The 27790-nt window shown below is 35.5% G+C and overlaps 2 protein-coding genes across 3 annotated transcripts in view; one reads left to right on the top strand and one right to left on the bottom strand.

Moving 5' to 3' along the window:
* Nucleotides 1–24373, top strand: part of LOC106151399 (DENN domain-containing protein 5B) — a 28116-nt gene extending 3743 nt beyond the window's left edge. The window contains exons 3-23 of one of the 2 annotated variants that reach the window (XM_013524641.2): nt 1856–2396; nt 3325–3450; nt 7678–7862; nt 8271–9129; nt 9510–9657; nt 9868–9958; nt 10754–10789; nt 12483–12608; nt 12898–13053; nt 13643–13739; nt 16162–16318; nt 16645–16773; nt 17165–17286; nt 19587–19732; nt 19919–20037; nt 20315–20412; nt 20676–20747; nt 21121–21203; nt 21591–21717; nt 22179–22347; nt 22698–24373. In XM_013524641.2, coding sequence (XP_013380095.2) covers nt 1856–2396; nt 3325–3450; nt 7678–7862; nt 8271–9129; nt 9510–9657; nt 9868–9958; nt 10754–10789; nt 12483–12608; nt 12898–13053; nt 13643–13739; nt 16162–16318; nt 16645–16773; nt 17165–17286; nt 19587–19732; nt 19919–20037; nt 20315–20412; nt 20676–20747; nt 21121–21203; nt 21591–21717; nt 22179–22347; nt 22698–22881 — 3771 coding nt within the window. In that variant the 3' untranslated portion in view covers nt 22882–24373. The remainder of the gene's footprint in view (nt 1–1855; nt 2397–3324; nt 3451–7677; nt 7863–8270; nt 9130–9509; nt 9658–9867; nt 9959–10753; nt 10790–12482; nt 12609–12897; nt 13054–13642; nt 13740–16161; nt 16319–16644; nt 16774–17164; nt 17287–19586; nt 19733–19918; nt 20038–20314; nt 20413–20675; nt 20748–21120; nt 21204–21590; nt 21718–22178; nt 22348–22697) is intronic. The other variant, XM_013524642.2, reaches the window with a different exon arrangement.
* On the bottom strand, nt 24370–27663 carry LOC106151401 (inter-alpha-trypsin inhibitor heavy chain H4-like). The gene has a single exon (XM_087012493.1). It carries the CDS (start codon nt 27517–27519, stop codon nt 25474–25476), a length of 2046 nt encoding a protein of 681 aa, XP_086868619.1. The 5' UTR covers nt 27520–27663; the 3' UTR covers nt 24370–25473.
* Nucleotides 27664–27790: the final 127 nt, after the last annotated feature.

The raw sequence follows: 27790 nt of genomic DNA, 5'->3' as shown, positions 1-27790 counted from the left end.
CTTGGCAGACATGGTTTAGAGATTTATTTGAAAATTTTGAAAAGAACAGGAGTTCTCATTAGGATAATCAGATTCCCTTAGTAGTAACATTTTTTTTTTTCAAAATATATGTTTTTAATCAGAGAAATGAAATTTAGTGCCAATGATGCAATTTAATGATAGTTATTTAGTACAAGTACTGAGACCTGTCACATAAATATTACATATATATGCACATGAACATTGTTTGACATAAAAAATTTGAAGATGATTTAAGTATTCTTTTATACCTTAAGTTTTAACATATCACAATCTGGGGTAGCGCTAACACTCGCCAATTTAGCCAAATGCTAAAACTGACTTAAATTGGCTAAAGAAAAGGGGCTTGATTTGACATGTTTAAGCCAAATTATAACCATTTTGATAACAAATTGACAAAAATATGGTGATTTGGCTAAGTGAAAAAAATTGCTAGCGCTACCCCAGACAATGTATAGATATGACACCTCATGATACATAAAGGATATGAATAAACTTAGACATGTTTGCATGGATACCCTTACAGAGTATTTCTTTGACCCTGAGTATAGTCACCTGTCAAATCTCATACAGTGGTATTCATTGATATCCTTGCAGATAAGCCAGCTACAGTTATTGCTTTTGGTATATATTTATTGAATATTTGATATCAAGTTAGTTCCAAGTCAATAATTTCAGTTATTGCTATATCTTACTTTTCCTTGATGTGATTATCTATAGTAGTGGCTCCTATATAACCCACCCACCCATTGCCTTCCTGACATGGAACTTACTGGGAGTTCTTTTATATTTCATATTTATTGCTGTCTGCTTTTTATGCTTCTTTTTTAAAAGAATGTAAAAATGCAAGCAATATGTGTATTCTACTCTTCCGATGACATTTGATCAAGCAGAAGTTGTACAATTACAGCATTATTATTTTAAACCCACCAGAACTGAATATGTGTTGTTTCCTTTACCAGCACAGGGCATTTATCTCAGATAATACATATGATATGTTTTCCGGTGAATATTTCACTGCCAACAATAGGTTTGTTTTAGATGTTTCCTCTCCATTGAAAATGATTGTAATGGACTTTGGTCTGAGCCTCTCCCCCCCCCAATCCCCCTGAGTTTAAAATATACTAAGAAAGTAAATTATCAACAGTATTGACTTGTTTTTGTCATGGTTGTGTTCAACTTATTTTTCATCTAAATACATTTTGGCAGGTTGACTTGATTCTCATTGCTCATTAAATGAAAAATAATATGTACTTGGGAAGAAATATATTTTAGTACTGAAGATTTTGAAAACCTTGCCAGTGAATATCTAGTTAATCATTGACACTACCCGGTTTACATGCATATTGATTATACATCAGAATGCCACTGTGGCTAGGGCTCTCATGTATGGTCTCACTTGAACTATTGATTCCAAGCTTACTTAGTAGTATGATTCTAAAACATCTGTTGCTGGAATGGTATTTTTGGAGTCTTATGGCCCATAAACATGAAAACTCTTTCAGGTTTTGAGAATCAGAAAGCTTTTAAAGAGATATCATGGCAGTCATAAAATTTAAAACCTGTCGGTAGGTCTGAGATGTATTAATTGGTGGCCATTATTATTTACCATCTTAAAAGCAATGTATTTAAAAATATTTGAGAAATGGATATACAGCTTTGTTATCTGCTGATGACAACTGGGCTTTCCTTATTATCCCTTAATTATAAGACTTGTCCATCCGCTCATTAAGGGATGTTATTTGAGATTGATATGAAAATTATTTCTGGGATTTCAATAATCATCATATTTTGATATTTTGCCTACAATTACCCAAATTTGATTTGCTATTTGCAGCTTTGTCTACCCAAAGGGCTGACATTTCGCACCCTGAAGCAGAAACGCCAGCCAAGCTTCCACACCTTTATCATCACCAGGGAAGATGGGTCACGAACATACGGGTCTGCATATCTTTTTTACGAAGAAGTAGTCAACCAACAAATATGTGCTGCCATGAAGACATTACATTCGATGCACTTGGCAGAGCTGAGCAATGACCAGTCAAGGACATTATATTCGCATTTGGGTTCAGTGTACGATCCCAGCACCCCTCGACCACAGCGCAAACAACATTTGCAAAATCCCGACAACTTGTATGATATGGAGAAAGACCATTTGTTTGTCACCAAATGCATTTGTCTTCTGACTCCTCTCCCTTTTGTAGCTGCCTGCAAGAAGTATCTGACATTACTCCACATGGCTATCGCTTCTAGAGAACCCCCAACATTGCCACTGGAGAGTTATGTGTATAATGTTCTGTATGAAGTGCCTCTGATGCCCCCAGGACGGAGCCTCAGATTTCATTGTTTAGACAGAGAAATTGTGTGCCAAAGACCAGGTAATGGGCTATCTACTGAAAAAAAAAGATATTATGATTATTAGAAGTGAAGGAGTGTGATACTCTATTCGTAGGGACGTCTCTTTAGCTAGTGTCTTGAGATAATGAGAGAGAGAGAGAGAGAGGTATGCACTCTATTGTAGAATTCTGTTATGAAATGTTGCTAACCAGAATTAAAGAGAATTTGTCTCAATTTGTATGTCATTTGCAGGTTCTATAAATACCATTCTATTTTTAATTCAGTCATTCTTAAAGCAACTGCATAATTCATTAGTTTAATTATTTATTTATTTATTCCTTTTTAAGGTCTATTTAAGTATCAGTTTCTTGGATTCAAAGAGTGAAGAAGAGAGAATAATGCTTAGACATGTGCTTCTGAACTTGCAGATAATTTCCATTATCTTTAGATTAGCCTTTCATACCCAGTGTTATTGTCCATTGACATTTGTCTAGTTCAGCATCAAATAGAGAGCAAAAATGACCTTTTCCAGATAGAAACTGGGCACTTGCAATTTGTTCTATTACTGTAGACATTTGTAAAGTTTCTTTGAAGTGACACTGAGAGAAGTGTATGTGGGTGTGCATGCATGCTTCTGGATGATATGTAGAGTGTGTGTGGTATTTGCGAGTGCGGTGATTATTTATAAAATTATATGTGATTGTGATTTCTGCTTCATTGTCAAGTTAGATAAACTTTTATTAATGAATTAATTTTATGAACCTTCACATAGTTATGAAGCTATAATTAGAACTAGAGATTTATTGTTAAAAAGTACCAATTCACAAGAGGTGTTCCCTCACACTCATTCAGCAAAGGAATTCATTTTGAGTTTTTGAACAGCATATACTTGCATAAAAAAATTAGATCAAAAATGTGTGTATTGCACATGCTCAGTTTCAAACTAGATACTTTTCTTTTGCATTTCAGGTATTAATGAACTGCCACTGTTTGACTTTCCTCTAAAGGAGATGTTTGAATTACTTGGTGTAGAAAATGTGCTCCTTGTTTTCACCAGTATTCTCGTGGAAAATCAGATTTTACTGTATTCAAATGGTAAGTAGTCAGTCAGTCTGCTCATTGCCTTTTCTATGAAAAGTTAAACTTACACCTTTGAATAAAAATGAATGTTAAGAGCCCCTGGAAAAAGAATTCACCATTGTATGTATGAACATTTGGATATTTCAACCTGGCCATTCTGACCCATTTATAAAAACTATAATTAAATTTACCATTATGAATCACTTTTCAAACCAAAAAATCGGGGACTAGGTATTGACAGGACTAGACATATGCAGCAACCCATACCCTTCACACTAATTGTCAGCTTTATATTTCTTCTACCCATCGTACACTCTTTATCACAAGTTCTATCTACTGGTAATACTCTCTGTCACAAGTCCAGTTAATACTTATGAGGACTGGTTATGGAGGAAAGTTTCCAATAGATTCTGAAACTTAAGGTGACAAGCTGACATTCTCAAAAGGAATTAGTATTTGAATGGTTGTTATTATTGACCGTGACTTTTCCTGGTAAAAGGACAGTTAAGGGAAATGATTACTCAGTTACAATTCAAAGGGCTCTTGTTGTTAAAGGGCATCGGATATATTTCTTGCTCTTTAACACGTACACAAAGCCTCACACAGGATATTGTGTCTACAACAATCTTTTCAGTAATTGTTCATCATGACATTGTAACTGGAAAAGTGATCACTTTACAGAGCACTTTTTCAGAGAAGAAAATTGGCTGTTTTATCACAAAAGACCTGAATTCATGGAGCAAGAAAATTAAAAATTGATTCTCAGATATGTTACTCGTCCTCACATAAGCAAAGAATAGGAAGGAACAAAAAGAGTGATAATGAAAAATTATGACATAATCTCAGTGATAAATAGGGATGAATTTTTATGTAAATACCATAGGTTGATGAATCTTGGAAAAAAGGATTTGAATTGGTGAAATAACAGGATAATTGTGTATGCTTCGTGCTTTTGTCCTTAGATAACGTTATTCAGCAGCATTGATTGAAGGCTGTTTTCTTGCCCGTACATTGATTTTTTATGCTGCTCTTTCTATCCGGGGTAGTGCATTCTCTGTTTAATCGCAGATTGCTCGTGGCCTCTTTACTTTCCACACCGATTACGCTCAGGAAATTTCAATAGCCATACTAAGATGACTTTGATTCTAGTTTAGTGGCTGTGCCAACAACACTGGAGACAGTTTTCCGTGGGTTATTGTATAGAGAAGAGAAATTCATAGAATAATTTCAGACACGCTGGCACCATGCCTCCTCCCTGAACCCTGTTTTCTTGGTGCATTCTATTCTTCTTCACACTAAGCTGAACAGCGATGCTATGATTTCCAGAATGTTTGTCGTTATGTCCACTTTACAAACATCATTTCTCTTTTCCCATTGCTTGATCAAATTCTCCCAGATGATGACTTGTCATAGATAGTACTAATATCCCCATAAATGACCATTTCTGCCATTGTCTGTGTGTTTTTTCTCTGCAAGCTGGGGTTATTCCAGTTCACTTCATCGGACATCAGGTCAATCGTCAAAGGCTTAATGGGTGGGAGTTGTGATTTTTTATAAGTGGACCCCAGAAAAAATTATTAATTTACTTTTTTAAAACATTCATTGGTAGAGTTCTTTTCGAGTAAGAAGATGTATGGAAAAAATGAGTCAATAATAAGCAACAGTTATTGTTCACAATTAAACATGTTGCTTTTAAGTCCTTTTAAAGCAGAACTGGAGAAGTTCTTAGGACATATCTGCTGGGGCAGAGAAGTCCTGTGGGGCACCACACCTAAACTGCCTTTACTACTTGCTGCTGCAAATTGTATGAAGTTGGTATATATATCATGCTGTATGGCACTTCTTCATCATGGGAACATATGTTCTGTCACTTTGGTTGTTGTGAGGCTTTCCACAAAAGTATAGCAGAAAGGGGTTGAAATGTTAATAGTAGTAGGTTGCTATATATATATGAGTGCATTATCTGTGGTATTAATGCATATATGCACTTTCTATACTGGGATTCAAGGTCACCACCCTGGATATTTCCATAATTTGATTTTCTTTATTTTTGTTTTACATCTGAGTCCTGGGCCAAGCTCAGTGTTTCCCAGACAGACAATAATTCTCTTGAGTATCTTTAACAGTGTACTAATATAGAAGAACAGCAGGGCTCCCTCAGACTGGAGGAAATAATTTTCGATCATCCAGAACTGCTTAGGCGGCTAGGCCTAAGGTGTTCTTGGATAAACTGAAACAGATATACCTTTGTTTCTTTCTCAGGCTTTTGTTGTCTCAGCTTACAAATGCTGCAACATCAATTCATTTTTTATCTTAGGACTATCAGTAATGCTTCAGGTTTTATGGTTGCACATTCATGCATTTTTTTAAAACACAAAGTGGTTGTTAAATTGCTTCTGCTACATACTGATTACAAATAAGATACCATGCATGAAATTGTTGCTTTAATGCTTTCAGTAACATTGGATATGGGAAGACACATTGTAATTATGGTTCTATGGTTGTATTTTTGCTGTTGATGGAATTTTAGAAATAAAGGAAAAGAATACAACTCAAAAGTTGATCTGTGGTAATAGATTTTAATATCTGAATTGAGTTGATACAAAGACATGGAAATTGAATCCACTGTTTAAAAAAAATGGTCAAAATGCAAATGTTGAGCAGTAATTCTTGCTGGACAATGAAAAATATGATGAAAAAAATAATTTAAACCTTATGTATTTGTTTTAAATATATGAATTTGAATATGTTATATGGGAAGATATTTGTTTCCTATTTCACTAGCTTTTTTCCTTATGTTGAAGTAGTTTGCTGGGTTGTTTAAGTTGTTGATTTATGGTATTATGGTCCAATAAAAAACTCATTAAATACGCTTGCAATAAATCATTTATTATGTTTACTGTCTATAATGCTGGGTTGTTGGTAATTTTCAAATAAATTTTATGCATGCATCTCTCTCTCTCTCTCTCTCTCTCTCTCTCTCTCTCTCTCTCTCTCTCTCTCTCTCTCTCTCTCTCTGCATTTCACTATAACATGCTTCTAAGTACAACCCCCTTAAGTACCACACAGTTGTCAAAGGAGCCTTTCTCATTTCATTGATTTGCAAACTCTGTTTTCTGGTGAAAGCGGTATTTGCAAAATTCCTAATTGTTCACTTATGACCTTCTTACAATAAAACTGTCTAGGTTGCAATTTCCCAGAAAATCAACACACATTGATCTAGTCTTGGATGTCTCACATTTTCTTCCTTAAAGAGCTTATGTTATTGGCATTAGAAGGAACTGCCTCCAGATATTTTTTTCTGCAATGTCAGTGTTGGTGTCAGATTTGCTACAGCTGTTTTCTTTCTGTTCATACTAAAATACTTGAAAAGTGATATGTCAATAAGAGGATTGGCGTGGATGTGATCAACAACCCTGAAGCTGGATTAAATTGCAAAATTGGTTGACTGTCAAATATTTTATAAAGAAACCAAAGAAAAAAGTGAATGGTTGATTAATTTGTAAAAATGTCCATTTTTACTCTGGAAGTATAGTATTGCTAGATCCTGATATTCAGTAGAGTAGGCATTATATTGATGGGCATGATTATGAGATGGCATGCAACACCAATAAAAATGGATCACTTTAGAGACAGTTTATTATGTTATGCACAGGGTGGGAGAAGGGGATGGTAGTCTGAAGCCTTGATTTAGTCCAAAATTGGTTTGAATTTACCTTAAGTTCACCAATAATTTTTATTGCCTTATCAATGAAGTGTTCTGTCTAGGCTGATTTCAATTGCATCTAGAATATTTCTGTTCAGAGTGGGATGCCAATATGAATGTCTGTTACTGGCACCAAGTCAATTTGATCCCCCCACGCTTGTATGATTTTTTTCCACAGAATGATTATTTTACAACTCATTTGATGGCTGTCTTTTAATATTCTGACTTTTCTTGGAAGCTGTCATTTGAAGTCTCTGTGTCTTGTAGTGTTGCAAAATGCCAAATTATGCAATCTTTTGTTCAAAAATAGCTCCTTCAGCCAGAAGGCTGTCATAATGCATATAGCCAGCCTAATATCATTGTAAAACCTTCTACAGAGCATTTCATAATTTTTTTCTAGCCTATCCCTAATAACTTCCACAAACTGCGGTAATTTTTTCAGCAAGGCAAAATCTTTAAGTAAATTTCAAAGACATTATGAATTGCCACCAATTAATTTATTGCAATGAAATAAATTCTTCACATTTTCATTGCAGACTATCAGCGGTTGATGCTGGTTGCGGAGGGGATGACAACCCTGATGTTTCCCTTCATGTGGCAACATGTGTACGTTCCAATCCTGCCTGCTTCTCTCATTCACTTCCTTGATGCTCCAGTCCCCTTCATCATGGGACTACATCGCGGGAATGAGAACAGGTCACAATTACAGTTACCAGGAGAGGTGAGCAGTTGACATCTTAGGTCTTTGGCTGTATTTGAAGTCAATTTGTGGTGGGATAATTTAGTACCCGGGATCTCAGTGATTTTATCTTATTGTCAAAGAGAGCCAGACTGATGGCATTTGACTTGCCTCAGTGACAGTGACTATAGGTGGGACAGCAGAGGGATTAGATGAAAAATCCAGATCACTTAAGTCAGCTGAGATAGTCTGCATTAATTGAAGCCATCACATCATGACTAGAAAAGCACCTTCTAGCCGAGTTCAGACCAAGAATAGTTAAGACTAGAATGTTATATCTTGCATCATCCCAAGTTTTAGTGGAAGTTGAGTTCATTTCACATGAGTGAGATTATAGAAATTTTTAACATGTGTTACACTTTACAGACAACATTTTACTTCTAATTTCAGGCAAACATGTGCTTTGTGGACATAGACGCTGGCACAGTGGATGCTCCAGAAGACCTCCCCCAATTTCCACAGAGACAAGAACTCACTGAGGAGATTAAATCTATACTTGCACAGTTTGGAGTCATGGATCGTAAAGAAAAAGATGCAAAAGAAAAGGAAAGACGTGAGAGGAGAAGAGCAGCATCTCGATCAAGATCGCGGTCACACAGTAAGACAAGACAAGGAAAGGGAAGTTTTGAAAATGACTCTGGAATGAGTAGTAACGATGAGTCAGTTTCTAGTCCTTTAATGGCAGCTAACATTCCAGGCAAATACAATAGCCTTGAAAAGAATGACACTTTGGCCAAAATAATGGCCATAGCACGGCGGACAGGTGTCCTAGGCGACACAGAGGATATTCATGATGTCCTGAGTGACCGAAGGAAGAAAAAAGACAAGAAGAAGCCTGAGGATGAAATTGAAAGTGAAGACAATCACTTAAAAGACCTCAAGTTTAATAATGCTGTGAGAGAAGTTTTCTTGAACAGATTTCTTCACATATTCAGCTCATACGAAGCATTCATCATTCTACCGTCACAAGAGCTTGGTCCAGAAGAGTGGCTGACCAATCGGGAGTCCATGCAGAACTATGACAAGGCTGCTTTCCTCAGTGATCAGCCAGATACTTTCTTGCCGTTTTTGTGTCGATTTATTGAAACCCAGATGTTCACGACGTTGATAGACAACAAAATTCTTGCAATCTGGGAAGACTGTGATTATAATCTGCGTGTGTATGAGGCAAGGCTCAAATTACTTAAAGAGAAGTATGGCGAGGCCAGAACCCCTACTTGCTGTGATGCTTCAGTATACCAAGAGACAGGTTAGTCAGAAAAGGATACAGGACGCTACTGTTTGTATCTTTACTTGTCATGTGGGGTATATCTGAAATGGTGATATACTTGACATTAAAAAGACATGGTGGTTTAGTTATTACAATCTGTTTATGATCTTCAAAATGTCAAAGAAGTACAGTTTACATAAACAGTTGTTTTGGTTTTCATTCGGTCACAGATTTAAAGAAAGGTTTACTTCAAATTAAAAGATGACAAAATCAAATAATGGACAACTGAGAAAGTTATTAAAAAGGCTTGCTGACAATTTTTTTTTATAATATCTTGTTACTTAATCAAAATGAAGGTGAATATGACAGTATTTAGTCTATAAATGCAGTCTCAATGTGTCATTATCCCTTCATTTCAGAGGCAATAATAGAGAAACGTGGGATCCACATAGACCATTCTTCCCCCATTCCTCATTCTCTGGACGATGTCCAGCCTAGACCACATCACTGCGGCTACTTCCCTGACCTGGATGCTGTTGCCCTCAACAAACAACCCATTGTACAAAGGTAACAAAATTCTGAAGGAAGAGCATTGCTTTAAGATAATAGGATTTAGTTGCAATAAAAATATTTAATATACTCCCGTGAGTTGACTAGATTACCCTGTGTTTGAAATGGCTTTATGAAACTGTCCTTAGACCACCTGTTTTACAGGCAAGCCTTTGTGTTTACTGGGATATATGATATATTGAATATGATATCTTTTGATATATTTAGCAAACCAAAGAAAGACAGTGCTAAATGGAGGAGAAAAGATCGCTATCTTCAACATTCTGAGCACCTGCAACTGAACTCGGATCAGAGAGAAGTAAGCACATCATCTCCCCATTTTCTATTACATTTTAATCAGTGATTATTTAGTTTTGGTGATAAATGCATATAATTAAGGGGACTTATCCAGACTATATATTCATAGCAAATTAAAGTAAACATTACATACCATGAACAGTGTCAATTTATTATATGTGCATTGTAGGTTATTACTGTTAGCTTCCATTTGATTGCTGTGTAGAAAAGGCAGATGGTATATATATATACATTGGTTAACATTTCTTTTGGTTGATATAACAAAAAATGTTAATTGCTGGCATGGCTCAGTGCATTTAAAATTGATAACTGATGAAATAGAAGGCATAAGTATGATTTTTAACTTCTGACATCAAAGAGTTGATTCATTTAATGTCAGCTTAAATGCGCCCACTTAAATTCCAACTACAAATTAATTTATACTAGTGGCTTGCAGAAGTGGTAATCTCTTGGGATAATATCAGAAGTCATGATTTGTAACCTGAGAAAAATTGCGTGACTTTGTGCCAGAGAAGAAAATTGTTCAGTTTGAGGTTTATCATAAGTGCTCCTCACTGTGAAATGTCAGAATTCCAGTTGAACCCCCACATGACTATTATAGCTTTATGGAAAGGGTAAAATTGAAAGGAGATGACTTTGCATGCACAGCACTGAAACGTTCTTACATTGCACCATGATTGAAGACTTCTCAGTAAGATGCACATTCTTTGATGCACCTTCAAATAGTTCTAAATACCAGTAGAACAAGTAGAAAATTGCTCATTACTAACATGTAGTATCTTTTCATTGTACAAAGTTTGTCATAGCGGAGAAACACTTCAAAATGTGGAGAGTGAGTAAATATATTTTCCTGCATAGCTCTATAATGCTTCTTGTTCTATCCCCAACAATGTAGTTATCGTGCATATAGGCATCAATATCAAGTACTCTGTGCATGGTGGTATTTCACTTACTACTTAAATGTAGCAGCATCCTGTACATACTTGTATATTGTAGACTTCCCAAATTATCAACTTTTTATCTGAGATGAACTTGAATTGGGAGATGGTTTCTACTTCTAATTATAGCTCTTAGTATGGTTTTCTTTCGCACCAGACATTTTTTTTTTTTTTTTTTTTTTTTTTTGTGAAACTTTCATAGTAATAACTGTCATCAGTCAAATTTTTGTAGTGCTCTTCTCACTGTCTACATTGTAAAATTATTTCTTGCCTCAATCACACATATATTTGTGACATTTATATGTGGACAGGTTTAAATGTATGAGAAAAAGTCAAAGTGTGTGTCTGTGTGTGTGTGCGTGTGTGTATGTGTGTGTTTAAGTTAAAATAAGCATGCATGTTATTTACATACGTGTTCAGGAGGTCTGGAAGCTTGCATGTTTCTATATTTACTCACTAATGCCATCTGATGCGTGCCTCTTTATTCAGAACTCTACACACCACCAGCTTATACATAGGGCTTGGGATTTAACATTGAAATTATCAGCTGAACGTAGATCATCCTAATCATAGAAAAGGGCAGACACCTTGGCAAGGGCACAACATGGAATATAATTATGAAAAAAATATACCACAAGTATTCTTCCTTTAACACAATGTCAACAAAAATATGATTACCTATGCTTTTTTCTTAGAAATTTTCATTCAGCTTTTTCACACAATTACCCATATGAAGCACTAAGCCTTGGGGATTCCTGCTTTTGACATAGAGGGTCTAGATATAATCACATGATATTCTTGTCAAAATACAACCCAATGCCCAGGAGGAAGAAAGGGATACATTTATTGGAACAAATGCAGACTAATGTCATGTAATTAAAGATGAGGGGAGTCTAGGGTACTAAATAAAGGATAAGGGACAACGATGATATGATGGTGTTGCATATAATAGGGTTTGTATTTGATACAACTGCTGATGATAGCATAACCACATTGGTAGCATTACCAGAATATATTTATGGTATCATATATGCAGGGAGATGGTCATGATCAATAACCAGGTTTGACTCTATCATAGAGTGTGATTGTAAATGGAAAACAGTTATGCCAGCTCTGCGTATTATTATATTCAATTCACCTGCATTTGAAGAGTGAGTGAGTTCAAAGTAAATAATGTATTTTACATCATATCTTACTGTTTGGGGCATAGTAACTGTGTTAGTTTATATTAGTCAGTATACTTCTTAAATTCATATAAACAACATGGCTGCATTGGTTTAACCTTCCACTACCGTGTAGTCCAAGCTGTATACTTTTCTTATAGCCATTTCTTTTGTCTTGTGATATAGTAATGTTTCACTGAGTCCTCCAGTTTACACATTGCTAACACAACAAATTTGAAATAAACTCTTAGTATATTGAAGAAAGATTTTAAAAGATCTCAACAATGTAAGGATTATAAGACATGGACATTAATTAAATTCTTTTAACTGAGTGCCGAGAGAAAAAAATTAACTGCATGGTTTTAATGGTGTTATTTTTAAGTGGAGTATTCTTAAAAGAAGATGTTTTTCTCCATAATTTCAGAAATATATCCAAGAAGCCCGTGCCAAGATGGTTCGTCAGCCACGGCTGTCAGAGCTGGCCCAGACTGGGATGATGGCTACAAACTGGAAGTTCGTGGAAACACTGCTCAAAGAGGCAAAAGGAAAGGTATGTAATAGATCAAGTAATAGATGGAAATGCTGTTTGTTTCACTTATTGCCAAAGCCATTGAAAAAAAAAAGACGGTTAACGTTTTTAAAAGACTGGTTTGTTTTGAATATAAGAAATTTGGCTCAGACCCGGTATACATCGGGACAGTGCTAGAGAGCTTGGTTTGTCCCCAATGAGAGCTTTTATGCTTTAGATTAACTTTGTTTTTATTTATTTATTTTTCAAATGGTTAAAGTAAAGATGTAGGTACACAAACATTACACAGGTCATCTTTTGCAAATTGCAGACCAAGAGGATGTTAGTGGAGAAGATGGGTCAAGAGGCTGTGGACCTTGGACATGGTGACCAGGTGACACTGACCGGCGTGGAGGAGAACACTCTGATAGCCAGCCTTTGTGATCTACTAGAGAGAATATGGAGCCATGGACTGCAGACTAAGCAGGTACATTTGTATTAATTTAGGCCGTGCGGTTCAAATCGGGGGTCATTTAGTGATGTTGATGTAAGCAGAAATTGAAAGACACTCAGAGTTTTACTTAGCGAATGTTTTAGTCTTGTCATTTTGAAGACATAGTTCCAGAGTTTCATTAGAGATATAGTTACTATGATTTTGTTCAAATAATTTTATCTATTATTGCTTAAAAAGCAGTTACTGCAATGCATTGAATAAATTCTGTGTAAAATATTCCTACTAGCAATTGAACATTGATAAGTGATCACATGTTTCATTGTGTAAAGAACATTGATATTACTATTGTGTTGCCAATTTTGGAAAAAGTGGGGCATTTAGTATTATTTGTCAATTTTTTAAAATTGTTTTTACATTGTTTGCTATGCAAAGATATGTGATTCAGATGATTCAGAAAGGAAATGTAACGTAACCTGTCTTTTGTTCTGTTCCAGCTTGGCATGCAATCTAGAACATGATAAAATCAAAACTTAAGATGTTTTTGTTGTCTTTTTTTTTTAGGTTTGTTGTATTTGCCATAGCATTTTCACTTGTTTATTTTTCTTATTCCTTGTTTTTCCAGGGCAAGTCTGCTTTGTGGTCTCACTTGCTCAACTTTCAAGAAATAGAAGAGTGCAATGACAACAGCAAGCCTATTGATCCAAACTTCCTTACTCCAGGTAATGGAAATCCCTCTCTGGCTTGGAATGTGTTCTTATTTATATGTTATCCCCTAGAGGTTAAGGTACTATAATGAAAATAGCGCCTGTCCATTCAGTACATTACTGACATATTGAATTATATTGGTGAAATTGTAGAAGTTATAGTATTGATTTGTTTGAAATAAAACCTGGAAGGTCTAATTGCTTCAATTAGAGACAGATTAATGAATATGGAGGACGTTATCAAAGATACATTTTCAGAAGTTGATCATTGAATTTTCCTTACTAGTTGGTCTCAGAAAAATACTCAACCAACTAAAAGAATATAAAATGCTGCTGTATTTAAAAGTCTATACTGGTTGTATAACAAGTGTTTTAGGACTACAATAACTTTCCAATACCCATTGCCATTGAAACCAAAATTCTTGTAAAGTTTGTCATAGAATGTCTTGTTAATATAATGTAATGTCTCATCTTGTCTTGTCTAATGTCATGTTTCCAGTCAAGCTGGGCTGAAGCGCCTTGTTACAGCCTGATCTCAACAAGTCATCTGATGATGATTAGCTCACCATAGGCAACTTAAATTAACTGATCTTGTTCCCACAGTTGTTGTAATTAAGGCAGGTGGCAGGCTGATAGATAAGTTTCCCTGGGTGGGTTTATCATTATCAGGTGGTGCGAGATGGGTTGTATTAAGTTGGGAAGACTCAGCTCTGCTGGAAACCTGACACAGAATATATAGAAAAAAATTTGTCTATCATTACGTCTATTTATCCTTCACCATTGTGCAGCACTAGCGTGGTGTATTTTACGCAAGAGATTTCAGCGTAGGTTTGATCTAGATGAGTGTTAACCAAGTGTAAACCCCCTCTCCCTGCACACTCAAGCAAACACACACATGTGCGTGCACACACACATACACACACACACCTGTTCCATCCACCTCAGTGTCAAAGATGTTTGCCTTTTATTTATTGTATGCTGGAAGTTTTACCACAAACATACTGTGTCAAAGTCTGTGAAATGAGAGATTTCTGTTCTCCTTGTATTTTCAGCATGTGACAAAATAGTCTTGAATAAGCTGTTTTATTATACGTTTTTTTTTTTTTTTTTTTTTTTTTGCCATACATTGTCTCTCAAGAAAATGCACCTTTAGGATGTCCGTGGTCAGTTGTGACTGATGGAAACTATCCATGATATTACTGAAATAAAAGGATGACTCTCTCATTTCACAGTGCACCTCCTTATACATGGCTTATATTACATGTTATATAAAAAATGCATTGCATGACTATAAAGTGTTGCTATTGCTTTTCAAATATTGTTCAAAAAGTTGGCTCTGGATTTTAAAACAACTTCTGTTATTGGCACCAGGGTTCATATCGACCATCGATGTACATATGTCACTTTTGATTTTGAGACTGGTATGCCTGTTGTGTCTCTAAGGAATGGATTTTACCTGCTTGATAACCCAACAACCTTTCATCATTTTGGGCAGTTTTTGTTTATTTGATTTCAAGATCCCTCTGTGTCAGTGAATAATCTTAAGCTTTTGTTAATCCTTGAATTTTTTTTAGTTGTTTAGATAACTGGTATTGGAAGTTGAATCTTACTGCCAATTATGAATGAGGATACCGTAAAAAATTATAAGATTAAGTATTTAAAGGAAAGACAAAAAATCAAATGAGTGTTTTGTACACTGGTGATAAAAGTATATAAGTTTGAGAAGAAAAATGGTCAATGTGCTTGCTGATAAAAATTAAAATCTTGTGCTTCAACTGCATTTGGGAATGTGCAAGGATCCCCATATTGCCGTTATCTGTGCAGTTTGCAAAAAAATGTGTTAAGATAAAATCTGCTTATTGTTTTGATTGTTTGTCACCCAGTTTAGGTTGCTTCTCATCCATGTTGGTATCACCACAACTGAATATCTTTGTTTTGTGTATTTAGACTCATTGTCTTGGTCTCGCACTCAAACTGATAACTAAGAAAGCATTCCATCTGTGTATTAACAAAACACATTTTTGATAGAAAATTATATCACAAGGAGTGCTGTGCTATAATCACTGTTCGATGATTTGAATGAAAATATGAAGTCAATTGATAATCATAAAAAGAACAGTAATTCCCACATTACACTTGCAAGGTATAGATGGATTCATATACAAAGCTTGTGATACAACAAATGATATTTTTGAGTAATAATTACATTATCAAAATTACATTACATGCAGGAAGAGGTCAATTGAAGAATGATTTTATATACTAAGGAATACAATACAGATGACTTGCAGCCTTGGGATGGTTCACATAGAGGACATCAATGTATTTAAAATTTATAGGCGAACAAAGCAATTTGACTATTAAATAAGCTGTTCAGTGTGAAGGAAAAATGGCCTTTGATCACACCCAGTGACTGAAGAATTCTGTTCTATTTCAGATATCTCCACTTTAGCCTTGGATGGGGATGGTAGCAGATCAGGTACCCCAGAGGCCACACCCCCAGGGACCCCTAAGAAACACAAGAGAAAGAACAGCAGGGGGCCTGAACTCCCCACCCTCAACCCGCTCAGAGAGTCTGTCACCTTTGATATGAAGTATGTGACATTGTTAAAAAACATTTTTTCTCTAAACTTTAAAACTGCCCAATGGTAAATAGAAATTCTTGACAGTGTCAGTAATATCTCATGGTGTCAATTATCCTGAAAGAGGTCGTCGTTTGGTCACCAGGATGTATCAAATTCTATCCATTTGTATTTATATCAGTTGAATTGTGATAGGCTTATATCAAAATTCACTAATGACGAGCCTGAACTTCAGGTATCTAAAGTGTGGTATGGGTGTGTTTAGATTAAAAAAAGCATTAAAAAAGGCAAGTCATACCATAAACACATACTTATTTCATATTTGTGTTTCTTTTTAGAAATATATTAAAGATGAAGGACATCAAGACAGATGTAGGCTATGCCAGAGCTTGGGTAAGACTTGCACTGGAAAAGAAACTTCTCTCCAGACATCTGAAAGAGCTGCTGTCTGATACAGATTTACTGAGGTAAGCACTACATTGCTCTCTGATCATTCAACATAAGAATGAACATCAGATTTAAGACAGGGAGATGTAAACTATATGTGTTAGTCCAAGAGTTGTTTATTATCAGATTTTCAGGTAAGTCAATTTGGAAACCAAATTTAACATTGCCCTAACACAAGAAAACCTTTGAAGCTGCTTTTTGGAAACTGAAAATTAAACAAATATATGCAGTATATGTAACAAAATTGATCTTTTGTCTTAGTTTTGAAAATTCACCTTTTTTCCTTTTTTTTTAACACTGGTGAAAATAATATATATGTTTGACAAGGGACATGGTTAATGCTCTTGTAATAAACAGTAAATGGTATGCGTATAGATAACCATCAAACAATCATATATTTTTCTAATGCAGGAGCAGCTACAAGAGATATGCCTTTCTACGCTGTGAAGATGAAAGAGAACAGTTCCTCTGTCACCTCCTCTCCCTCAATGCTGTGGACTACTTCTGTTTCACAAACACATTTACAAGCACAAGTAAGAAGATTTTTATTTTTATGTACAGACACAGATGTGTCTGTACATATTGCCATCACCTGCGTCTGTCGTCGCCGTCGTCGCCGATGCCGATGGCGATGCCGATGCCGATGGCGATGCCGTCGCCGTGCACTTTCATTGTAAACACGATAAGTGGAAGGCAGTTTTAGTTTTTGGCTTTATATTTACAGAGCTGATAAATATTCATAAAACGCAGGTCAAGTTCGAAAATCAGCATGATCAGGCCATTATTGTAGAAGTTATGCTGTTTTTTCACTTTTCAGCATATATGAAACACTGTAAACACAATATAAGAAAAACAGATCGGCCGATTGTCATGAAACTCATAGGAGTGATCAATCCTGCTAAAACGCAGGTTGAGTACGAAAATCAGCATAATCGGGGCATTATTTTAGAAGTTGTGCTGTTTTTTCACATTTCCTCAGATTCAACTCTTAGGCATGTTAACAGTCTCATTATTGAACTAATGAGATACCTAAAAGTGTTTGTTTGACATTTCCTGCATCTTTACAACATTGTTAGTTGATTATGTAAAAATGATGGTAAACTTGTTATCGTGTATTGTGTAATAAAGTGTCAAAAATGGAAATAAACTCAAATCATTGCAGTTTGTCAGATTCAATCATTCACCATGTTCAGAATCTCAGAATGGAGGAAATTGGACATTTAACACTATTCTATTGATATTTTCCCCATCTCATCAATTTTCTTAGTTGCTCATATAAAAATTGCAGTTAACTGTTAATTTTGTTTTATTTTAAAAAAATTGTTAAAAATGGAAATAAACCCATGTCAGAACAGTGCTGTCTTGTTTCACATTTTCTCAGATTCAATTCTTAGGCATGTTAACAGTCTCATTATTTAATCAATAAGATACGCAAAAGTGTTTGGTTGACATTTCCTGCATCTTTACAACATTATTAGTTGATTATGTAAAAATGATGGTAAACTTGTTATTGTGTATTGTGTAATAAAGTTTCAAAAATGGAAATAAACTCATATCATTGTAGTTTGTCAGATTCAATCATTCACTATGTTCAGAATCTCAGAATGGAGGAAATTGGACATTTAACACTGTTGTATTGATATTTTTCCCATCTCATCAATTTTCTTAGTTGATCGTATAAAAATGGCAGTAACCTGTTAATTTTGTTTTATTTTAAAAAAATTGTTAAAAATGGAAAAAAAAAACATTTCAGAACAGTGCTGTCTTGTTTCACATTTTGGCATTTTCAAGTTGTGACTTTGAAGTTCCATGGGCCTGAAAACCTTTGCTAGTCACATTTTCTGAATATCCATAATACTAATATTTTATTTTTAAAATTGATGGTCATTATGCTGTTAAAAATTATGTAATATTGCATCAAAATTTGAAAAAAAAACTATTTTGGGCACTGCTCCCATGATGACCATTTAAGAAAAACCATGTCACTTACTGTTCTCAAACTTACAGGAAAGAAACATGGGACTAAAATACAGCTTCAGTAGGCAATGCAGTCTGTTTGGTAATTCTTACTGCCAGTTAAAATTTTTTTGTGAAAATTAAATTTTTCACATATTGGCATTTTCAAGGTGTGACTTTGAAGTTCCACGGGCTTGAAGACCCATGCTAGTCACATTTTCTGAAAATCCATGATACGTATATTTTATTATTAAAAATTGACGGTCATTATGCTGTTAACCATTATGTAATATGGCATCAGAATAGAAGAAAACACAATTTTGGGTGCTGCTGCCATGATGACCATTATGGGAAAACCATGTTACTTATGATTGCCAAACTTTCAAAAAAGAAATACAGGACTAAAATGCAGCCTGAGTTGGAAAAGCAGTCTAATTGGCTTCTTTTTCTGGAAGTTATACATTTTCAAAGTGTGAACTTGTTACACATTTTACTTACATTGGTATTACCTGTTGAGCATAATTAAAATTTGATGTTGAATTTGCAGTTTAACATAATGTTCTTTTGCATCAGAATTGACAGTAGCCTATTTAGTGCATAGTTATTTCCTGTTTTTTGTCTGTACATTTGACAGCTTTGCTGCCTTGTTGACAATTGAGCACCAACTTCATTATAATGACTTGTTTGTTGACTTATTGTCAGGTTAGATAATTTGAATTCCTTAAATACATGGCTGTTCATTAATGTGTAAATTCATTCATACTTAACAAAATGTACATGAATAAATAGACCTCGTCTGTTTTATAGTAACATTTATAACAAAATAGATCTGTCAGTTAGACTGTGTACTGAGAGTTATATTTCTATTTCCTTCTAGTCATCCCATACAGAGTGTTGATCTTTCCAAGTAGAAAGTTTCAAGGTTATGCTACCTCAGCCAACCCTTACATCTGCCTGGCAGGCAACCTGGGAGACACGGGGGTAGTCCAGGTGGCCAGACACACCCTGGAGATCTTAGTAGAGGTAAGTAGTATCATTCTTACTTAAGCTTTTTCTAAGTCTGACTGGCAGGCAACCTTTGAGTCGCAGGGGTGGTACATGTTGTCAAGCACACACTCCCTTTGAAGAACAGGTCATAGAATTTTACAATAAAGATAAATGCCATAAAGTATGTTTTTAATTGCCCACTGTAACTTTTGCCTAATTTAGCACAAGAACCTTGGCATGCTGACCACCCTGAGGATAGGCCATGATAACAGTGGAATAACACCTAAGTGGATGATAGAGCATGTCTTGGTCAGAAATGATATCACTGGACATACTTACAAGTGAGTTGTTTATGCTCTTTACAGAATTAATAGGAGCACAGAATTAGAATTATTTGTGAGATACCTTTGTTTTGTATTAGTTTGAACATAAGGATGTTGTATGGTATAGGGAAGAAGTATGGTCAGAGATCTTGATCAGACTTACAGTAATACACAATGTTCTGTTTAGTGTCTGTATATTTACCATCTGTGCAGACTAGATAATTAGTCTTTCTTCTTTTCTTCATTATCCAATACATGTTTCATAGAGTCAATTTGTGCATTTGTGTAATTTCAGGTTTCCATGTGGACGATGGCTAGGAAAAGGAATTGACGATGGCAGTATTGAGCGACTACTGGTTGGTGAGCTGGTTCCTCTCACAACTGATGGAGAAGGTAAGAATGTTTTCACTTACAGAAATATTACTTGGTTTATTGCTGTTTATTTTAAGTCATGTCAGTTTTATTTTAAGAGGTATATCTTTTCTCCACCTTGATATTTTAATGATGTAGACCTAAGTAGATAAATCTGAAAAAAAAAAAAATTAAAAGACAAGAAAGAAATCCACAAATTTGTTATCCTAGAACCTTAACAAACGCCTTTGTATACAGGTGCCTCACCTTAAAATATGTAAGATCACTTTGGAGTTTTTTTCCAGATCTATGCTATGCATGCAGCACTCCACCCAGGACAAGGTCACCTATTTTACCAAGGAAGGCACCAGAGACTAGTAAGTTGTTTTAGCCAGTCTCAGTGGATACATTATTTCAAAATTTGGAGACACATTCATGAAACTTATCACAGAATATTAAACACTTGTCAGATTGAATTTTATCTTTCATAAAGATTAATGTAATGAACAGGGTACTTCTATAGAAAGTATTCTATGTGTCTGTGATCTCAGTATCATTATTTAATTCTTGAAACAGCATTGAGTCAGATTATTTTCGTAGAGTAGAATTTTGACAACATATAGTGTGTAGGATCAAGTAAAGCATCTTTTGTTGAGCAGCACATGGTATCCATACTCGAGTAAGTTTTAAAATGATGGTTTGTATATTGTGCATATGCCACTGGTATTAATTTTGATATCTTCTTCTCAGAGGTCAGACTGCCAGAAATACAGCAGATGTTGGGGGAATCTGTCAACAACTTGGTGAAACATTACTACAAACCAGAAAAGGAGGTAGGGAGAACTGCTAGGCATTTTGTAATTTTTATTTTCATTCAGTAGGAGATACAGAACAAAGTTTTGTGTGTGCTGTTCATAGGTTACCCCTGCAATGTCATTGTGACCCATATCATCTCTTGGGAAAATAAACAATTTGTGTTTTTCATTCATGTATACAAGTGAGCACTGAATTCAACTTCACCAGTTTCTGGTTTCTTTATGTCAAGTACTATTCATAGCATGCAGTGCAGAATTTTCTTTTAGAAAAATACAGTCATTCCAGATGACCTAGTTTCATGTATGTCTCTTTGTACAATTTTTAAGTGCCTTCTTTAAAAAAGTGGATGTTTGCCAAACTTCAATGTACTTTGATAATAATAGTTTATTGATTCTTTTATTTAGCGAGGCAGCTTAACTTACCTGTTGTGTGGAGAAGGTGGGCTAGTGGAGTGTTTAGACAATGTGTTCCAGTATGGTTACAAATCTGCCAGGCTGTTCAGGAATAGACTATATGCATGGGACTACATAGGTCGGGTCTTTTTCCCTTAGGAAGTGATTGTGTCAAGGATTCCCCTTCGTTATTTTAGATAATACAATACAATATAATACCATACAATAACAGGGGCGGATCCAGAGATATTTTCTGACAGTGTTCCCAATTATCTTTGTTCATCCATCCTCCTTTTCTGACCGTCTTCCGACAAAAAAAATTAGATACCCGTCATTGTAAAGTTGAAAACCTGACCGTCTTCTGGAAGACCCAGAAGACGGCCTCAATCCGCCCCTGAATAAAAATGCAGTAACTTTCCATCATGTAAATGGACTTTGATTTTTTTATACATATTATAAATGTTTTATCAAGTTAATGCTGTGCTAAATATATTTGAAAAGTGAAATGTTATAATTGCTTTTAAATATTTGAACAAAGAGAGAGAGATACTTATAGGTGTTTAAAAAATGAGAATTTTATCCAGCTGTTCATGATTACAGAAAAATGCCAAGCTTACTTTGCCAGTGCATTGAAAGAGGATGTAAAAGTCTCCCAGATGAAAAGAGCAGCATACATGTCTTATTGCAATGTGGTTGCCAGGATAAATGAAGCATCACAGAGTGTAGGGAAAGATGGGAAATTTCAGCTCTTTGTGTGTGTGGGTCTAAGGTGAGCATATTCTAGGATCCATGATTTATTGTACTCAGGCCATATCCAAAGCATATTTGTAATTGTAATACTAGTAGTACTTTCTGGTAAAAGTGAACACAAGATTGGAATCCAGTCAGTCAATTTACGCAAAGATTAAAGATACATAGTGATTTCACATTCAAATATCTATGTTGTAATATTTTATTGGACTTTTGACTAGATATTATATATATGAGTAGAAGTTTCGAAAAAATGCAAACAAGTGTTTGTATACAGTTGTATACACTGTAACAGTACATGATTTCACATAATTAATGATAAGAAATACTAATTGTGATTTTGATGTTAAACATTTTTCAATCTTTCAGGGATCATGTTCTAGAGCGCTGGCTGCCTGTCATGGCTGAGGCACCAGTCACTGCCAGTATGTATGAGGAAAATTCCTTCATGAGAGAACCAACCTTGCTGAACTTTGTTGTTCATTTAATTCACTCACTCAGAGACTTCACAATAACATTGGAGGCATCTCTTGTCAAAGGCTTGGATGTTTAGAGCTTTTACTCCAATAAGGACATGGGTCAGTAAGTGGACATCGAACTAGAGAAAGAAAATTATCCTGATAGTGTAGAATGAAAAAGCACACTTCTCTTACAGTGGACTGCATGTCTAGACATTGCGGTGGTCAGTATGAGAGTGGACAATTGGCAAATTGCTAATTATAAGGCATTAAGGCCAGAGGTTAAGGAATTTTCTAGAATGATACTGAGTTATAGGATATGCTAACCCACCGTATAGTAATATTTTGAAGAACAGTGCATTAGTAGCAGTTTACATCTGGGCGGTTATCGGTATCTTGTTGAGGAATGGTGTCTTTGGTCTTGCCACATGTCGGACCACTGGTTAAGAAATACCAGGCAAATATAGCAGTAAAGGGTTTTACCCTAAAATGCATTATGGGTTTGAATTTTTTTAAGAAGATCGTTGCCCTTGTGTGATATTTAAATGTCTTCTTGTTTCATTTGATTTTTAATGGTGTTTAATCACAGAAGTGGACAAGATGTGATCCCACCTCCTAGTCCATGGTAAGATGACAGTGACTTAACTGATATTGAGATAGTTATGACATTGGGTTGGGTTTTTTATATGCTTTGAAGTGTTTGAATACTGATGAATTACTTGTCTAATTAATTGAAAGGCCCACACTTTTTATGTGATTTTGTTTAGCAGTTTTCTATATCGTATGACATCTGTTATATGTATAAATATAATTACAGACTGAACCAAAGCTGCATGGCACAGCTATGTTTAAGTTTAACAGCACAGTTAAGTTTATAGTTGAAGTCTTGAGGATGAGTATCCTTGCTCATATGATGTACATACTTTTTAAAGCCAGTATTACTGCCTCACAAGGGTGCTATTGAGATTACTTAGAAAATTGCCTTGAAAATGGTATTTCTCATTCATTCTGTCATTTTATTTGTGAATGAGTGGTTTAATGTGTTATTCTGTATAAGCATTTAAGTCTCATTTTATTAGATGCATTGGGTTGATGCAATATTGCAGTTTTATTTTTTCTTAGCGTCAGTTTGATAGCAATTCTGCTGTGAATGATAAATTGTATACCATTCTCAGTTCTCTTTTAATTCAATATTAAAATGTCATGGATTTAACTTAAAAAGTGAAAATAATAAGGGCAAAAAAGCACACATCATCTTGTGCACTTGACGTTCCTTATTTTCTTGTTATAAGTTATACCGCTTTTAACTTGCTTACATTAGGTGCTGTAAACAAAATCTTTTCCTCTCTGTTGAAGGTGAAGAAATATTTAATTTTGTCTTAAGACTTTTCTTGAGGATTTTATAAAATGATTGTTTTATTTATTATTAATGGTGATAACTATAAGTCTAAAATTACACTGCCAGAACAGTATAACACGATTCTAGTCATTGTGCTCTGTATTCAGTATGTTGATCTCTCATATTATCTCATCATTTGTATATAAGTGAAAACCATGACTGGCAATAAATTCATTTCTTAAAAGGCATTTTAAAATCTTGAAATTTTATTCACTACACCGTTTTCCTTCTAAAAAAGTTGAGTGATAATTTTTAATTTGCAGTGAAGTTTACATTATCAACATAAGATATATATATCCAAGCATTATCAACAATAAATTACACCTATAAAAATCATGGAATTTAATTACTAGCAAGAGATATGGCACAAAGACCTGATGGTCCAAGTTTTTTTTTTTTTTTTACCTGAAGTCCATTCAAAATACTTAAATGCTGATGCTTTGACATTTAATTTAGTAATTAACAAGTCCTTGTAAATTATCTAAGACATTTTCCCTTCACTCCTGAAATGTTTGTACAGCAGAGGTTTCAAGTACATGATTAGGTAATGTGCACATTATAAAACTTTTAAATAATTAAACATTCAAAAATAAATCTCTGTACAATAACTATTTAAACTGTCTACAATTTTTTACAAATAAAATTGAAGCTACAGTATAATTATCACAGAAGCACTTGATTAAGAAGTATACAGTATTAAAGATTTGGGGCATCAAACTAAACTGGCCAAATTCGGCCTTTCCTATCTTACACTCTTTATACCTCAGTGGATATCAATTACACACAAAATCTGGTGACCATATTATAAATGTTTCTTTTTTTCAGATGGATCACATTAGTAAGAATGATAAGCTGGTATTTAAATCCAGCCATATAAATCTATATCTGTAAACAAACATGTTGGATTCCATATCCTTTAGTGTGTAACAAGAACTTCATTCTGCTCCCATAGATTTCTGTAGGGATGTATTATGACATAAATATCAGCCTTAAACATCTTCACAGATTAGCTGCCTTCAATATTACAATGCTGTACATAATATATATATATATATATATATATATATATATATATATATATATATATATATATATACACACACACATAATTTTCTAATTCAAAATATGACAATTCTGACTTTAAAAGTGTAGTAACAGACACAATAATACATACACTATTATTTTATCTCAAAATAATAACTCATTTCAGCCACAACAGATAAAGAGATATGATTACAATGAAAGAAATTCAATTCATTTTCATATATCTAAAAATAATCCAACCTAATTAAAATCCCAGCTGGACATTTAATCCCATATAAGACATCACTGCGACAAAAAGAACAAGTGACAAACACTTGGTAGAGCTTCTAGATCCAGTAATACCAGTACCTTTACTGTTAATCCGACCACCAAGTGACTGAATAAATAGGTCTTCCTGATTCCTAACCTGGTAATCTGCCGACTGGACTACTACCATTGAAGTCAGTGGTGTCACAAAGTTGTACTCCAAAGACATGTTTAAAGCCTTGGCTTCAACTTCTTTTTTAAGCACATCATTATCACTGAGTGCATTCATCTGGTCAAGTAAGGAATTAATCTTTTTGTACGCCCATAAACGCTCCAAGAAGGCTTCATTGGTGCACGTTGCAGCGCTGCTGTAAAGATCAATGTTGGTCGTTTTTCCCTGCCCTGTTACACGGCTCTGCCAACTGCTGGGGCATGTTGGACTCTGAAGTTTCCCAACCACTACCATCTCACTGCCACTGAAATGGAGGCACTTGGTCGTGTTGCTAAGGCTGGTCTGGTCCACCAAATTATTGGAATACTCAACCTGGACACCTTTAATAAGAGGCGATCCCAATTGCCTGAAGAAGTTTTCCAATTCTTTGCTTGCCTCTGCGTCATCTGCTATGAACTGATATCTGCCACAATTTTCATAGGACACTGCCCTCATGAAGTCACTGTTCACTCCAGTCCCAAAACCAATGGAAAAAATCCCGATGCCTGTGCCACTGGTTTCTTGCAGGATGTTCTGTCGAATTACCTTTGTGTCGTAAACACCAGAAGTTGGTTGTCCATCAGTCAGGAAGACGATGATTGATGCTCTGCTACTGGGTTGGTTTTTCAAAGCCTGGGATGCTGCAACTAAACCACTGTTGATGTCTGTGCCTCCACGAGCCTTTATTTTTTCATTAGCAAATGACTTGGCACTGCTGATTCTCTCTGAAGTGGCCTGAACTAAAGACTTAGTATCAGGCCAGTATTCCAAAGTGTCATCAAACAACACAATACCAAAGTAATCCATAGAAGTGTCCAGCTGATCTAGTATGGCTAGCATGGCATTCTTTGCTTGTTCAATTTTCTGCCCACTCATGGACCCGCTAACATCGACCACAAAATATACCGATTTGGGAAGGGCATTAAGTCCTGTGGGAGCAATGTATTGGACAAAGTATCCACCATTTCCAACCAAAATTACACCACCATTATTGGTGTCTTGAAGCACGTATGTCACGATGAAATCACCATCGATCCCTTTGACAGCATTCTGAGCTTGTTGTTGAGCCACTGTAGGGCTGTACTGAATCTTCTTCACCATGCTGCTCACTGACTGTACTGATGCCTGGGGAAGAGAGGGCTCATCAACTTCCAGACTCGTAAGTCCCTGGGGTTCATCAATGTCCACTGCTATGGTCAAGTTGGCTACTGTCTGATTAGGGCGAACACTAATGATATGATCATACTTCCCAAGTTTGCGCTCCAAAAGTTCCTCATAGGTTAACACAAAGGTTACTCGGCTTCCAGGGGCAATGTTGGTGTTGACATTGAATTTTTTCCGATACTTAACAGTTTCTTGAGAGGAACCGGAGGGGCCTGCACTGCTCACCATTCCTGCATTCTGACTTTGATTTCTCGCAGCATCATAAATCTTCTGTGCCTCTGCTTTGGACAGGACAGCTGATGCATACCATGTGCCGTTGATTTCCATGTTAAAAGAAGAGATAAATGCCTCTTCGGGGATCTGAACCATGAAGGATGTCTCAGTCCCGTTTCCACTGGTAGCCCCGTTTTCCATGACACTGGTTATTATTGTCTTGGCGTAGTGAGACTGGATGGTTGAAACGACCTGGAGGTTGGTCATCGTCACCGCACCTGAGCTGGAGGTGTCCCTCTTACTTCTACTTCCTATAACATGGTTGTCAGTGTCACCATTTCCAACACGCAGAACCAAACTCACGTCATCATTAAAACGTTTAGAAGCAGCACACGTTACAAACCCGCTTTTAATGATGAAGAAGAGCACGAGCACCTGTTTCGCTGTTAATGACATTGTTGGACACTGAAATGGCTCTGCTTTTTACGTCGACCTGTTGAATTTCTAGACCCGTTTTCACGTCATTTTATGACTCGCTGCACCTTTTCATCCACTTTTGTAAACATTTCCTTTCAAAGTCACATGTAGAACGTTAGGTGGCACTGAAGAAAATCCAAAACACCAATATGAAACAAATCAGAAAGCGCAGGAATGCTACAGCTGGGTTGATAAGAAATCATCCAACCATCACATAACAGATACATAAATGGGCAAAAATGACAAATCA

This window comes from Lingula anatina, chromosome 1 (assembly GCF_051362555.1).
Source record: "Lingula anatina isolate TDL-2025a chromosome 1, LinAna3.0, whole genome shotgun sequence".
Classification (NCBI taxonomy): domain Eukaryota; kingdom Metazoa; phylum Brachiopoda; class Lingulata; order Lingulida; family Lingulidae; genus Lingula; species Lingula anatina.
Note: the sequence above shows the minus strand (reverse complement) of the source record. Positions and strands in the feature narration are given on the sequence as shown.